Raw genomic sequence first — 17,405 nt, 5'->3', positions numbered from 1 at the left:
TCCTGAATTGCATTATTACCAGTGACGAGACGTGGTGCCACCACTATGAGCCAGAATCAAAACAGAAGTCCATGGAGTGGCGACATATGAATTCCCCATTAAAGAAAAAGTTCAAGATGCAGCTCTCGTGAGTAAAAGGATGTGCACTGTCTTTTGGGGTAGGAAACTACTGGATCTGGGATAGGAAATTTCTGGTGTTCCTGGAACCCGAACAAGCTATCAGTTCTGACCACTGTATCACAACTCTGACTAAACCGAAGGCTCAAGCTTAGAGGTTCAGGCCTGAAAAGAAGACAACCTTCCCCATGAAGCATGAGAATGCCAGGCCCTATATCAGTTTGAAGACCATGGAGCTTATCACCAGTCTTGGCTAGACTATCCTACCATACCCTCTGTATTGATGCCTTCTGACTTCCAGGTGCTGGGGCCAATGAAAAATGGACTGAGTAGTTAACATTATCCAACCACTATAACAGCTTTTGCCTCTGTTGGTGTAGATTTTTACAAGTGAAGCATGCAGACTCTTGTACTTCACTGTTGAAAATGGTGATTAAAATGTTGAAAAATAGTATTTTCTAGTTCAGAATTTGCTCTATCAAATAGTGTTATTGTGTTCTTTGCATCCCTTGTAGTTCCAATGGAAATAAATAGGAAGCATTACTTTCAGAGCAAGCTATGTGTGGATCTATATACATAAACTGTTTTGAAAGATTATTAGATGTCACAAAGCTAAGAAAGCAAATATAGAAAATACCAGATTTCTGGCTGCTGATATAATTGGACTTCAGATCTTTTTTTTTGGGGGGGAGATGAAAATAAAAAAATAAAAAATAAATAAAAAATAGGGTCCTATAATTTTATAATACACAATTGTTTATATTTTAAATAACCGAGCATGATGTTTGATAAGATGCTTGAGCAGATCCAAAGGCTTGCTTTTGCAGAAGAGGCGTTCCTAAAGCCCACATACCATGCTACTTGACATTCTCAACAGTCTTTGCATTGACACCCATTATCACTTGACACCATATGACTTAATTCAAGTATCAATTCACAAATATATGTCTATATATATATATATATTTCACAGATAGCCATCAGATTACCTACCACTTCATGAAATTCTAAGTCTTGTAGTTGCTAACCTAAGTAACTGAACTTTGCAGTAAAAATAGTATTTAGAGTCATCACTTGTCTAAAATGGTAGAAAGCAATTTTGTGTATTTTAGGGGTGGGCTTAGGGTGTGTAATAAATAAATAAATAAAAGAACACTGATTCATATGATGTTCCTTTTCAAAATCGTGAGTACAATGTCTGAAATTCACCAGCAGCTACAGCAGTCGTTAGCCTTAAAGAAAAGGAGGTAAGGAAAAGAAGAGTTTCTTTGCTGAGTCTCTGCTCATCTTGAGGAATTGGTGAGAATAAACCAAGTCCATCTGGACTTTGTTTACTTTTACTGTGAATTAGGTTAGCACATGTTCCCACATGGTGTCACGGAGAGCAGAATTGTTTGAGCTGTACTCCATGTTTCAGGGTTGGTAAGATGGTAACTGTTATAGTCTCCTTTAGCCCAGGGAGTATCAGAAAGGTGGCATGAAATCTTATCATTTACTTGTCTGCATCTTGTTACTTTATTCAACTTACTTTATTATCACTGGTCTGTGTATAGTGCACTTTGTTCATGTTCTGGCAGTCTAAGCCCAGCCTCAGAATGCACTGTTTATTTCTTCACTGAGAAAGATGTCAACAAACCCCAGGGGGGGATATAGTATACATTAGCTTTTCAATGAGAGCTGAGCACCAGTTCATAGAACAACAATAACAAAACTAGTGCCTACAGCTCCTGGAATTCCCCTCATTTCTTTTAATATCTAAGGCTCATAAACAGCCAAGGTGATTCTAAAAGAAAGTTTCAATAAGTTCTAATGGGAGAAGTTAGATAACCTACATTTCTTCTGCAATAGCAGCTCTTAACTTTGTCATTTTGAAGCTTTTGTTTTAAATTAACTATACGTGTTTCTTGTTCTTCTATAAAGGGATGAAATTTTAGGCACATTCTGCAAATTTTTAATAGGAGTCTCTTAAAGCTTCTATAGTATAACAAGTGCTTCAATATAGACAAACATGTAAACATTATATATACAGAGAGTCATTTTGGCAATGTAGCAAAATTTTCATGGTATCTAAAAAAAACACTGACATCTTCACTTATCATGTAAGAACTACCCACTGCTCAAAATCAAAATGCAACATTTACTTTATTGGTGTTCCTAAAGTTTTCATGATGTTTACTAATACTGAGGAATTTGAAAATGCCTGACTTCCTGTTCCCCCCATCATGGGGCAACAGAGGTTTCCACTGGATATGTTAGTGTTTGTTTTGGCTCTGGAGCTCCTCATGGATCTGCCTTTCCTTTATGACAGCTGTTTCCTCAATAACAGTTGCAATAGATACATCAAAGCATGTTTTCTCAGTAAAACAAATTGTTAATACTATTGTTGCTCATCTTGGAAAATATTTTGGTAGACTTCACTGTATCAGACCATCACAAATACGGACCCAATACGATAAGCACATTACCTGCCATGGCAATTTGTGTACACAACAAGTCACTTACTGAAATTCCAAACATTTTTGAGTAATATCCACTTACCAGTCTTATGACTTTGAATATACAATGCAGAAAGGATGATTTGTCTGACAGGAAGGCAAATTTAAAGCATAGTTTATAGGAATGTGTACCCTCAGGGAAATAAATGCTTTCAGAAGTAAGACTGCAGAAAAAGACAGTGGCAGATGAAGTCTTCATCTGAATGGAGACTGCAGTCATTGCACTGGACTCTAGCTTAAGTCACTGCAAAGTAGATGTGGTAGGGGGCAGAGCTAATAAGCAAAAGGAAGAATACAAAGTTTTGGGTTAATTCTGCTGAAAATCTGCCCTTGGAATTTGCATTTCCATTATCTGTTTGAGTTACTGAAGTTACTATATCATTATTAAACCTTTTCTTCTCCCACAATATCATCTGCTGTAACTTTTGGAAGGTGGGTAATTCCCCCTTATTATATTTATTATTATTATTTTTGTTAATGTAACATTCTGAATTAGTGTAATGCCTTTTCTGTAGCATAAATACTGCTGCCCATCCACTTATCTGATGACATAGTTATTATTTTCAGTCCTTGTTGGTTCTTTTTGTGGTATGCTTTTATTTCTTTTGTATCAGCTTTAGGTAGTACAAGTTTCTGTGTTGTTTTTGTTTTTTTCATTTTTTTTGTTTGTTTGTTTGTTTTTGTTTGTTTGTTTGTTTGTTTTCTCAAAGATTGGTCCCCATTTAGGTACCTGTGTCCCAAGCAATGCAGTTATTAGGAGGAACACAGTTTCTCGTGAGATTTTCACCAAAGTTTGAGGCTTAAAGTCAGCAAGAATTCTCTTGTGAATGACTTACTTACAATATGACAATTAATTTGCAGAACTTTAAATTTTAAACTATCATAATTTTTTTGTTATCTAGCTATAACAGAACAGTACTATCTCATACAAATTCATAGTTACTTAACTGAAAACTGTCATACAGCACTAATATAGTGTAAAATGTTTGGATGAGCAGAAATTTCTGCTGTAGATCATTGATGAATTATAATGTGTGTAATTTTGTACAGAAGCAAAATGAGTTGATGACATTCCTCTGAAGAAGGGAGTAAGGATATAGTTATAGTTTTAATTGTAAAAATGATGATTTTGATTGAACATAATTCTCAGCAGCTGTTGCTAATTAAAATATTTCATAAAGGCTTTCTGGCTCTGGAAATCTTACTGAGGTAAAAATTTACACATTTAAAAAGGAACTGCAAAATGCACATGAATTGGTAGTGAGAGAAGTGTGTATTACAAAGCTGGTTTAAATAGCATTTATTTAAATAATTTTCTTATTTCAGATATCTGAAATATTATGATTAGAGCATACAAACTATCATGTATATGCATATGCTTGAAAAAAGTCACATGAATATCTAGATACCTAATTTCCTCTTTTATTTTTAATAAATGCCTACACACTTTTCTATACAGGAGGAAGCTGTATCATAAAACAACATTTAATAGATACAGAAACAGATGGCAAAGAGAAATTTAAATTATCTATTTTGAAATAATTACTTTGCTTTCACAAGTTCTGTCATGTTCTTTCCAAGCATTCCTGTAGTATCAGGATTACACTAACTATTATTATCATTGTTGAAGTGCTCCTTGCCAAATACTTTTTAGCTAGATACTGACATTGCTTTAGTGTCATCCAAAAGAGAAGAAGAAGCAAAATTCTGGCACCTCATATAAGAAATTTTTATTCTCTACATAATATGGATATAACTGTGCAACATTAAATTACTGTTTCTGAAATAAAAGTTCTTTTATTTATTTATATATATTTTTTTTAGGAACAGGTAAAAGGGAATTGTAATGCTGTGAGTTAATAGACTGTCTTGAATCCCTAAGGCTTTGGAGTAATTCCAGCTTCCCCGGGTGGTGAGAGGAGATACTTCCTCATTGCTGCCCTTAGGAAACTCAGAAGCATGTAACAATCTACTTAGACAGGAGTGTAGGGTTTGGCCTTTATTTCTTTCTGAATAACTCTTCAGAAGGTGATAGAAAGTTGAGCAAAAAGGTGGACTAAATTTGGATGGTCTGAATAAATTTTGCTCGAACATTCAGTATGATACATTTGTTTCCCAAAGGTTGAAATACTGACCTCAGTTTCCATAAGGGCTGTCTATTCTCAGCTGACTCAGTATTTAAACTCACTTTGTTAAAAATCCTTTTTGATCAAATTAAGTTGATCCAGCAAAAGAATCAATATGTTGTTTTTTGTGTCAGCTATGTCCACCTGCAGAGCTTTATTCCATGTAAGTGATTTCAGTGACTGAGAGGATCCACCCAGTAGTATTTTTGATCATGACCATAATCAATTTTTACTTAAAAAAAAAAAAAAAAAAAAAAAAAGCTTTTGTCAAGGAAATTTGTCATATTGGTTTAAAATTAAGAAAGCATTAAGCAGTAGTGCTATTAAGGGGCTCACAAAAATGTACTGGCTTTGAAATTTTTAGGCATTATCTAGATATTTTTAAGTTAAATTAGTTTAGTTCCTTGGAACAAGTAGATAATAAATAGAAACATTCTGAAAGGAATTCCATTTTATTTTGATGTGAAAGTAGGCAAATAATTTATTGTAGTGAAGGAAGAGAATAATTTTATCTGCGGGTTAATTTTTCTCAATGAAAAAAAAAAACAAGAACAAGCTATTTCACTGTCAATTATATTTTAGAAACACTGTATTAAGCTTTTATCAATATAATAAGTAAACAATCTAGACCCACTATAAAGTTTATTGAAATTATTAAGGACAAACTTTTATGTAGTCATAAGGGTGTAATTCTAAAAATGGGAAATTCTTTATTTGATTGTCTTGACTGCTTGTAAAGCTATATATTCCATATTTAGTAAAGATGTTAATATTTTCAAGAGGGCAACAAATTACATTTTGGATATATGTGGTTCTTCTTTGCCAGTCATTTCTTTAGTGAATATCAAAAGTGCTTAAGTTACTGAATATTTTGACTCTGTGCAACATAAGTATGTGTTTTTGTTTTGTCTATATGCTGCTGGAATTCTGCCCCTAGGCCTGAATTTTAAATTAATTAAGTGTATATCAGACATGCAACAATCAGCTTCTGCAGACATAATAAAGATTTTGTGTGAGGTCTGTAATATGATTAATATATTTTTTGCATAGTAATGAGGAGAGGCAAAAACTAGAAGGCATAAAACTGAAAGCCAAAACAAACAAACGCTTATGGAGAGATACTTTTGACCATTCTTAAATTTAAATTCTCACCTGTTTCTGAGCAATAAATTACTGTGCTGGCAAAAATAAATAAATAAATACAAAAAAAAAGAAAGAAAAAAAAAAAAGTGTATTGCCACTGTCATCAAGGCCTTTAAATTATGGATAGTTAGACAGTACATTTCAATGATCAGTTCAAAGACATAGATTTCAAACACATTAAAGACTGTTTACAGCAACAGCAGTAAACTTTTTTAAAAAACGAAGAAGTTGTCCAGCTAGTTTTAAAGAAGCTCTTACTGAAACTTTCTTCAAGAAAGCCAAACATTTTAACTTGGTAAACAGCTGCTACAGACTCATTAATTGATGAGTTATTAAAAAGTGACAGTTTCTTTGCTTTCTTTACAAAACTGCAGGATGCAAAGAACAGTAAATATGAGAAGCTTTCCTCTTTATTTAAATGACCTTCTAAAAGTAGATCTCATTGCTGAATATCTTTATTTTTAATATTAAATTTCTGGGAAAAAAAAAAAAAGTCATTTTACATTCCTGTTACATTTCTCTTGAACAATGAACCAGAATGTGATTGGATTACTCTCACGTGTATTTAGCTACCTGAAAATGTATTTAAGTGAAGGTGATCATAGTTGTTTATGATCTTGTAGTTAATGAAAGAGAGAAACAGTTTCATTTGAAGTTTCATACAAAGATCATTGATGGTTTTGAATCTGGAGGTCTTATCCTTCGTGACAAGGAGGAACACTGATAGCAAATTTATACTGACTTAAATTCTGGATGTCTAAGTGAGATGAAATCCACTTCTTGATATATGCAGAATCTGCTCTCCATTTTCTATAGAGAAAGCACTACTTAATAGATGATTTAAGATGATTCCTAGTATTAGCATTTTCTTGCATCCTAAAAACAACTCTTTCCAACTCTTTCATAATTGTTACTCTGTGACACACAAGCTGAAGTTTCATTTTGAAGGGGGGTGGGGTGGGGGGTAAATTGGGTTAAATAGATTAAAGAATTACAGAATAAATTTTACTTAAAAGGACCACAGTATGCCACATTGGTTTACTACTTTATAGTGGAGGATTATAAAGAACACCTTTGATTTTTTAAAAATATATTAGAATTTCATAGTACTGTAAGTGTATAAATAACATATTAGTTCATTTTAGTTTAAAAAAACATAATTAAAAATATAGTAACGCTGCTGAATAAAAATGAGGGTAAGATATGTTGTGACAAACATGGAAAAAATAATGACAGTATTTGCACTTTATAGACTTATTTTGATCCTACAATTAAAATAGTGTTGAGACTTTTTTCTTCTCTCCTTTTCTTCAAAAGGTGAGAGTATAATTGCAAATATATGTTATATGTGTTATATGCATGCATATAGTAGTATATATCTGTATGTATAAGCTTCTTGAATTCTCTGTGTACCACTAGTATGTGGATAATTTTTCCATTCCTGTGGTGCTATGCTACTATTAGTTATAGACTTCAGTATTTTAAATATGTTAATATGTATACTTACCTACGAACAAGTAAAGAAAAATCCTTCCCAAGAAAGCTCAGTGTTGAGTCTAGCTGGACAAGTGCACTGTAATTGAAAAAATATTGGGGATGGAGAGAGGAGTATGAACAGCTTGAAAATTATTGAAAACCACAATCTAAATGCTGTTTGCTGCATCTGATTCCTGGACTCAGATGTGAATGATCCAAATCATTTATTACAAGTTCTCACATCACTTATATACCTTCACAAGTTTTCTTTTTGTAGCTTTCCCATTCGCCCCTACATGTCAACAGAACATGTCCACAAACACTGTTCAATTATTCATGCAGGCACTTATCGAATCAGAGCCATGAGCTGTTCTTTCTTCTTCTAGAGGTATCCTTGGTACTCATGTATTTGATATCAGTATTTGAGTAAATGTTGCAGAGATCTTATGGAATTGCTTTTCAATAAATGATATCTTTTCATCAGAAGTATGCTGAACTCCTGCTGAAGTCAGCAACAAGTCCATATTAAAAATGTGTAAAACACACATACTTATCAGTACACAAATGCAATGAAGTTATCTGTGGGTTTTTAATTTTTTTCTTAAGTTTTACTAAGGCCACAGAGAGAAAATTTCTTCACAGACAAACTTGAAAGGAGCCAGGAAGAAAAGAGAATGTAAACTTCTGTGTAACTCAAATAATCCCTTACACACTAAAAATCCCAAGAAGACAACATAACAATAAATGAAAAACAAGAATGAGAAAAAATAGGGAGAGTTTCCATGTGCGAGCAGATTGTGTTCAGACTCCGAAGAATGGCAAAAGACCAATATGATGTTCATACTCTAAAATGTATTTATTTACTATGAAAAGCAACAGGAAAAGCATGTTCTAAACTTACTGCCTCAATGTTCCAGCCTAATATTTCTGAAATTTTTAGCACCTATTGCATTTTTTATTTTTCTGTCTGTACTTTTAAAGCTGAAATTCAGTGACTGGTAGTATGCTTTTATTTTTAGGTCAATTACTTGTCTATTAATAGGGAACATTGTTTGAGACACTATTTTTTATAATTCATTTTGCTATTATCTATGTCTGCCATAAGTCCTTTCATGTTTTCTTAAATAGTCTAGGATAAATGCATTTTTATTCTGAATACTGGTTTTGAAAAATAATCACAGTAAAATCCTGGAGTAAGATGGAATTACTGAAAAGAGAAAATGAAGTCATCATTCAGAGCTATCTAACAAAACAAAAATTTTACAGAAGAATATTATAAGACTTTAAGCAACATGGTTTGACAGAGTTCTGATGTACAATGATACTAATAAAATCGCTGTGGTAGGCTTTTTTACTATTCACTTGCAATCTCCTGTCTCTTGAGGCTATTGCCTTCTGGTCAGAGTGGCACCTAGAGCTGAGTCAATCATAGTTCTATTTAATGGACTGTAGTTTTTCTCCTGTGTTGTATAATATTTAAGAAAAATTAAATAAGTTACATGCTTTAATAATTATAGGTTATAACCTATTATCCTAATTAACCTAAGTAAAACGCCATTCCTAGTAAATCTCAACAAAGAAAAAATAACTAGAAATGTGCTGTGAATAAGTAGTTATAGATAGAAAAAAAAAAATAAATGTGTGTGTGGTATTGAGCCCTTAGAATACTGCGGACATTGTCATTATCATTGTCAGGTTTCCTTGTCAGGGTGGATTAAGCCTCATTTATTCAACAGAACTGGAACTGATACCAGAAAATCCAAAGAAATGTGCATTTCCTCAGAGAACTTGTTATTTTTATCATTTTAGGCAAGGGGCCTAAACACCAGGTCCAAACAAGCAGCAAGTCATGCATGTATAGGCTAGAAAATAGGAAGATACTGCACATCACTTACTCCTTTCCTTTTATTCATATTTTCTCCATTGACTTTGTGTCAATGAACATAGCCCACGGGGGTATAGAGCTACTCAGATGGTGACAAATCTAAAAGTTTGCTCTAAAGCAGGCATGTCCAACCCATGGCTATGGTCTGCATGAAGCCTTTGACATCTAGTAACATGGTCCCACAAGATCATAAACTTTTGACTTTGGGTGATTTTTAGTGATATTTTGAATGAGTCATTTATACATAACTCAAACACAAATTATAAAAAAAAAAAAAAAAAAAAAAAAAAAAAAACCAAAAAAAACACTTTTTGTGTTTTTCTTGCCCTCTCTTTTGTTTGAATTAAAAAGAATTTTAAAAGAAATTTTGTTACTTATATACACTAACTATATCACCAAGTCTTGTCTGACCTTCTATGATGATACAACTGCATCAGTGGACAAGGGAAAAACCACTGATGTAATCTGTCTGGATGTTAGTAAGGTCTTTGACATCCTTCTTTCCAAATTGGAAATAACATGTGTGTGATGGGTGGACCATTCAATGGATGATTAACTGGTTGTAAGATCATACCCAAGGAGTAGTAGTCAATGGCAAACCCAGTGACAAGTGGACTCCCTCAGGAGTGAAGACTGGAATTGATGTTATCTTCATCAGTGACAACAGTGGGATCAAGTGCTCCCTCAGCAAGTTTGTGAATGACACCAGGGTGCTGAGTGCAGTCAACATGCCTGAGCTATAGATCTGTCCTTACAATCAAACTCTCTTAAAGTAGTGTTCTATTCTCTTTTTCTCATTTTCAAACCTGTTTTGCTGTATATTTAGAAACAAGATTCTTCCCATTAGAGGCCTGGACGATAATAAAAGATTTCATAAGTTTGTGCAATGTTTATGTGATTAGTACAGATACGCAGATCTGAAAGTTGTGTTACCTTGGGATAGCTTAGAAATTTTCTTGCTTATTATTAACAATCACTTGTTAAGTCCACAAAAAACATATGTCATGTTTCTGCGGGAATTAACATTTAGCTGGACCAGTAGTAATGTTAAAGCAGTTGTTGAAATTGCTGTGCTTTTTCTGTTACTAATTGCGAAAGCATTTTTTTCATCTCATGTAAAGAAGTATACTGTACTGTACAAGAATGCCGGAATTTTTCCATGTATTGGTTATAGCAGAATTCTGATGATGATTCATGAAGTCTCTGCCATTTAAATATAATTTAAATTTGGTCTCTGTTATTTATTTATCCATTTATTTATTTATTTATTTTTATTTTATTTTTCCCCTCTAGATCTCCGAGCAAAGACATGGCTTCAAATGAACGAGAGATTGTGGTGTGGGTTTGCCAGGAAGAGAAGATTGTATGCGGCCTGACAAAGCGCACAACATGTGCAGAAGTGATTCAAGCTCTGCTTGAGGAACATCAAGCAACTTTTGGGGAGAAAAAAGTCCTCTTTGGAAAACCTAGTGATTACTGTATTGTAGAAAAATGGAGAGGATCTGAGCGAGTCCTTCCTCCTTTGACAAAGATTCTGAGACTTTGGAAAGCTTGGGGAGAAGAGCAGCCCAATTTGCACTTTGTGTTGGTAAAGTCTGATGCTTTCCTTTCGTTTCCATTGTGGAAAACAGCTGAAGCTAAGGTAGTACAAAATATAGAAAAGCAGTGGGAGCTGAGTCCAGCAAATTACATGAAGATGTTGCCAATTGATAAGCAAAAGAAAATTGTCAGGAAGACCTTCCGGAAACTTGCCAAACTTAAACAGGACAGTGTTCAACAAGACAGAGATAATATGGAGACACTGATTCATTTAATCATATCTCAAGATCACACTATTCATCAGCAAGTCCTTAGAATGAAGGAACTTGATATGGAAATCGAAAAATGTGAAGCAAAATTCCACTTAGACCGCATTGCCAATGATGGGGAAAATTATGTGCAGGACTCCTATTTAATGATCAATCCAAGTGAGGCTGAGCAGCAAGGGAGTAAGTCAGATGATCAAAAAGAGATGAATGAATATTTCAGCAAAAGTGAGGGAATTTTACAGGTTGAAGAGAGACTAAAACATCACAAACAATTAATAGAGAAGCTGTGTGCTGAAATAGAAAAAGAGGTACACGGTATATGCTCAGAAAAAAACAGAGATGTTGTTCATACAGAAGGAGCTACTAATGCTCAACTGGAAAACTCAGATTTGGACAATGTAAAGTATGAGCTGGAAAAAAGTATGAAAGATGGTCTGAGAATCAATTCATACCTGAGCTGCATTCAGAAAGAACTTACCTACAGAGACTCACTGCTTCAAAAGAAGGAAAAAGAATATGAACTTCTTACAGAAGAATTTAATTTACTACGTGTTAAAGACAACATTGAAGTAAGGCTTCCATCAAATGAGGAGCCACCTAAGAGCAGTGGCATCTCCAGTAACAGCATTGCAGTTCCTGATTTTGTTCATAGAGTGACCAATTTGGACATAAATGATACTGACTCTGACACTGGAATCAGCTCTACACACAGTCAGGACTCCGAAATAACTTCTGGGGATGTGGTACTGTTATCAACATAGATGAAAACAGTCATGCATTTCTGAGAAGTCATTTTTTGGAGGACACTGATAAGAATAGATGAGCCTCGTTTTCTTGGAAGTTCATCCCTTCAATATGTAAAAAATGTAGTGCAGCTCAAGAAAAGTAAAGTGTCTATGTGCTTAAAAGTGCACTTGTTTTTTAAAGCTCTGGCATTCTCATGCATTCACACTAATACATGAAAGGAAGGCTGTAGGCTTTGCTAAATCCAGACTGACTGTTAAGTTGTCGTAATATTGATACTCAGTGAACAGGGGTTTTCTTACTTATTTGGACTAAAAGCCTGTAGATTAATCTTTGAGTCCGCCTCTACATCTCTCTTAACTTTTTTGGAAAGTGAATTAGGGATTAGATGGAGATCTGTTTTTTCTGCTCTGTTACAATGGCTTTATTCAACTGGAGCTTCCTTGGCATGAAGCTGCTGTAAAGGAACATATAATCAAGCATATAGACTCTTAAAAATTAATATTTATGATACCATGAAACAAACAAAAAAGCAATCTTGTTTGTGTAACATATAATTTAGTTTTGAGTTAATAGGATGATAATTTCAGAAACACTTAAGTCCTACTTTAAAAATGACCATACTCAGATTGTTAATTTGCATTTTCTTTCAGCAGTGTCCAACTGCTGGCAAAAATCTTGAAACTCCCACTCTTCTGCTCTTACTCTGCAGTTGCCGTGGTGATGCTATGTGGACACAATTTCTGCCAGCGGGCATGTCAGAACTGCCCGCCTCTTGCTTCTGTGAGTTGATAAATCCCAAATTCACACCTAGCCCCAGGGGCATTTTCAGGAAGGCTTTCTCCTGCTTATCTCAACAATAGGATGTAGTGACTATGTATTGACTTGGGCCTCCTGAAATCATGGCTATGAAATCAAACATAACACAGGGCAGGGACCAGACATTTTTTACTATCAGTTCCCAATGGTCGGGTAGTTAAGCTTCTCAGATAGCAGACAGATTGTCAAATTCCATCTGATACTGTTTGGAGCAGGGATACAGACATGTATTTGCAATCTCCTTGATTTGAGGACTTGAGGATGCAGCTAGAGCTGGTCTACTTTAGATATCTAATTAAATATTGGGTCACAAAGGAACAAAAAAAGAGTAGGAAACATTAAATTTTTATAACTATGTGGTTAAGTCAAATGATTTCACTTAGGATGTAGTTATTAAGCTCAAATCCTTCTCCAATGAATGCTGCAAATTCAAAAATAGGTATATAAGTCATAGTTACTGAACAAGGTTTCTAACTGAGCTAGAGACTGCTGACTGAGGGAACACGGAATAATTTCTGGTTTGCACACTTAGGGTTGCTGTGTTTATATTTTGCAGATCAATTTGTTTAATGCTTTTGAAAATAGAATGTAAATCTGATTAAATGAATTGAATGGAGAAATAGTTACTAGATGAAGTTTAACACAGTTCAAACACAGACTGCCAAAAAAAAAAAAAAAAAAAAAAAAAAAAAAAAAAAGTCTTACAAAGTAAGTGAAAGGGCAATACCTAGATAGTATAAAGGTAAGATACTTCCAGATGCACTGCTTTCTTTTCTTTTTTTTATCTTCTCTTAAATGCTTGTCAGACAACTGTGTTCTGGAGTGTCTGAAATGTCGAGACTGCTGATTAGCATGTATTTCATTCAGGAAGAGAGAGGAAAAAAAAAAAACAAAAAACACTTTATATCTTTTTATCCTTTTTTTTTTTTTTTTTTTTTTTTAAAGATTTTTGAGTCTTAGATATTATAGAATTTCTATTCTAAGAATATATGGTAGTTACCTTAATATATTTTGTGTTGTTTTTATCATACAATTTTATTTGAATACTTCAATAATAATATGTCATATTTAGGCTCATCAGCTCTTGATGGTAACTCAAATATGCATCACATATCTTATCTTTGTAATAATTTATTAACGCAACTCAGAATCTTTTGAACTCTGTGATATCACTCTGACAAGTAGAAAACACAGGGTTTTCACTGCTGAGAGTAGGTTAATGTATTCTCTGAGTTCTTGTGAATGTAGCTATTAGCTATTTCTACTGAGTTTTTTATAAATACTTAGGGGGTAAAAGTTCAAGCAAAAAATATACATAACTATGCAGGCCAGTACAATACCTGTGTGGGGAGTAATTTCCACTCACACTCTACAAGATTAATTTTATTTATAGGAATTTGTACTGATTTTCATGTCATCTCCATTCACACTGTGTGCCTGATTGTATATCCCCTGCAACTTGTAGATCTTGAGTATTACTGTGTTCTAAGAAGAAAATAGGAAAAAAAATAGGTTGAGAGAGTGTTTCTTAATAAAATAAATTAACACAATTCATGGTGTTTTGAATCTTATGCTTCGATATCTCATAAAAACTTGTCTATTTGTGAAATTAGAAAACTGTACAAGATGATGTGCATGTTTTACTGTTTATCTGCTTCTACACTTTTCATATACTTGATCAACCTGTTTTTACATGCCAAAGTAATATTTGTGTTCCTTTATCTTCACTCATTTGCATCAACTGTCCACAATTTTTTTTATTCTCCAAAGAAGTGCAAAACAAACATTTGGGTTTGTTTCCCACCATTCTCTCAAGCTAATTCCCTTTTTATCCACCCAGAGAGAGAAAATGTGAAATGTCAAATCAAAATGAATGGAAATTCATTTTGTTACACTCACATGTACTGAAATGTTATTTCTTCAGAGTGAAAGAAATACTGAAGTAAATAGGTGTCAGACTCACCCTGATTGTTTTAGGTTTTGGATAGGTTTGTTCCCAGTATGTATCTAGGCAAAGATCTTCAGTGACTGTCATCTGGGTTAACAGTGCTGACAAGAATGGACATTGCTAATACAAAAAGCATTGGCTCCTACATACCCACATAAAACCACATATCTTTGTAAGAAATACCTCTATAACGATTTCCATGTAATACAGTAAATACCCAAACTTCATGTTTCTGCACGACTTACTCTGTACTTTTACAAATTTAATGAAAGCAGATGAGTCAGATTAATTACCTGCTTCAGTCCCTTGATGATGACTCTTTAATTTACAATACAAATACAAAACATATTTATCATTTTATTGTACATACATTTACAGTATTTTCCATCCATTTGTATACTTAAGCATTGCTATGATATGACAAAATATGGTGGGTTTTGTTTGTTGGTTGGTTTTGTTTCGTTTTTTTTCCCTGGGAAAACTGAGTACTCCCTGAGTACTTGTGTCAATTCAAACTAATAGATTATATCTTTACCTTCAGACTGTGCTTTTCCTGCCTGTTACACTCCATACATACACACAGATTGCTGACAGAGGACATTCTATTATATGATAATGACAGATTGAAGCTCTTGTCTGTGAATTTAAACTTGCAGCTTTAGTCTGATAAGATTAATAGGCTTTTCATTTCCTTACATGCCCAGAATCATCATTTGTTATTTTTGCATATTTCCAACTGTATAAAGACATAAACAGATATAATGTAACAGATCATTATTGCAAAATCAGAACATTCTGATTGCCTAATTATGTTCATTGCTTTGGACAGTCAAAAATCTAGATTCATGAACCTAATTCAGCAAAATATTCATATACGTAGCTTAAAGAAAATAGTAACTTGAATTATTTTATGTGTGATTGATCTTTATTATATTTTCTCGAATAATATATAAGTATTCTTTGTTTGATAAATTTTTTTCATTAATAGTGCAAGTGGAATGTACATAAGAAAGACTTCTTCTAAACCTCCCTTAGATCATCTCTTCTGGTTATGCAAGTTTAGTAAGCTTGAGCATAAATTATTCTTTTCTACTTACAGTTGTATGCTCATCGTGATTATATGCATCATGTTTTTTTTTCCTAGAGCTGAGGTGTTTATCCTTCAGGGTATTTTTTCTACAGCATTAAAAAACCAAACCAAACCAAAACAAAAACAACTCAATTACCCAAGATTTTATATATTCTGAAAATAAATTGCTGATCACTGTCTTTCCCATGTCTCTATCTGACAACATAAACACTTCAGAACTAATAAGACTACATTTAAAGTGCCCATAGTGTAATTTTTTTTTGATACATTAAACCTTTGTTTCCTGAAATGTATTTAAATGAGTATAGTTCAATTTTAAGACTTTATTTCCTTTGTGATACAGTTTTATAAAATGTAATAGCCTCTTTCTAAAGTTTATTTTTGTTTTGTTTTGCATTGTTGGTTTTTTATTTTATTTTATTTTAAAATGAAACTCAGTTTATTTTGAACTATATGGAAGTCTCATAGTCCTTTCTTAAACAAAAGCTTTTGACTGAAACGAATATTTTAAAGAGAGAGTTTTTATGGTATATAAAATACATAAAGCAAGAGGTGTTGTTTTTTTTTTCTAATACTGAACAGACTCTAATATTTCATTTATATGCCTTACACCAAACATATATTTTCCAGGCGATGCTTGCTGATTAATTTTTTATTTTGTTTTGTTTATTTATTTATTTTTAAAGCAAATTTATGGATGCTTTGTGAGTTCAACAGATCAGTATCAGCTGGACCAGTCACTTATTCATCTGGAATTTGAGGGTTTTTGCATCAGAGGTTCATCCAAAAACCAGATGATCATAGTGTTCAAAAATATTTTCAGTAAGAATGCCAGAAACACTTGGCTGTGCTAGCTTTGTCAGCTGAATCCTGCGTAAGGGTAGGAGATGTAATCTTTCTGCATATGTTATGAATGTATGCATATTTTACTTGATTAGGCTGTTGGATTAGATTTTGATTCACCTCAGTATTTGAAAACTTAATTTCTGATGTTCAGTCCATTCACTGGCAAGCATTTTTCAGGAAATGATCTTTTTATGGATAAGAAAGGATCAGTAGAGGGATTATCTTGTTAGGATCTGGTTAAAGAGAAGTTAAAAAGCTTACCTGATGCAAAAGTTCAATGTTATTTGATCAGTTTGATCAAAGTGTTAAGGTTGGATAGAGAATAATAATAATATCTGGAAATAGCCATATAGTTACTTTCCATGATACAGAATTTATTCTGTTCCACAATGCAAAGCACTAGAATAGTATACAGCAGTATCTGAGCATTTTACCAGTGCAGTCCCGAGAACAGTATATGTCAGTATCTCCATTACAGATAATAGGAGGAAATAATTATTCAGGTGAGGAAATGGCTGTTAATTCCCTTTCACCTGTATTCAGAGTTTTTGCTATGCATTGATTTAGATTTTATTTAGAGAGCTTTTGGCCATATGTGGCCTAGAAGTAGTCCAGGATCCTTTTGTATTAGACTATAGTGACAGAAAAATACTCAGTTTTCCCAATAATTTTAATTCTTTTGCAGGTCACTGGCTCTGAACATAAAGCTTGTTTTGCCATTTTCCTCATTTCTGATTTTACTCATATCCGTACTTTACATATAATTTTATGTCTTATCTATTTGAAACACTGAGAAATTTCCATTATGTTCAGGGATGCATTTTTTCCTGAGTTATTCAGTTGTTTAGATCAGATTTTCTTTAGGATTATTTTCCAATAAAAAAAATATCTACAAGTTTGCTGATGAC

At 33.4% G+C, this 17,405-nt stretch overlaps 1 protein-coding gene across 3 annotated transcripts in view; it reads left to right on the top strand.

Moving 5' to 3' along the window:
* Positions 1-14,143, top strand: part of RASSF9 (Ras association domain family member 9) — a 28,146-nt gene extending 14,003 nt beyond the window's left edge. For 2 of the 3 annotated variants that reach the window (XM_072342856.1, XM_072342845.1), the window contains exon 2: positions 10,536-14,105. In XM_072342856.1, coding sequence (XP_072198957.1) covers positions 10,552-11,811 — 1,260 coding nt within the window. In that variant the 5' untranslated portion in view covers positions 10,536-10,551 and the 3' untranslated portion in view covers positions 11,812-14,105. Of the gene's footprint in view, positions 1-10,535 lie in introns of all 3 variants that reach the window. The other variant, XM_072342837.1, reaches the window with a different exon arrangement.
* The last annotated feature ends 3,262 nt before the right edge of the window (positions 14,144-17,405 follow it).

This window comes from Excalfactoria chinensis, chromosome 1, assembly GCF_039878825.1.
Source record: "Excalfactoria chinensis isolate bCotChi1 chromosome 1, bCotChi1.hap2, whole genome shotgun sequence".
NCBI classification, from domain to species: Eukaryota; Metazoa; Chordata; class Aves; order Galliformes; family Phasianidae; genus Excalfactoria; species Excalfactoria chinensis.
Note: the sequence above shows the minus strand (reverse complement) of the source record. Positions and strands in the feature narration are given on the sequence as shown.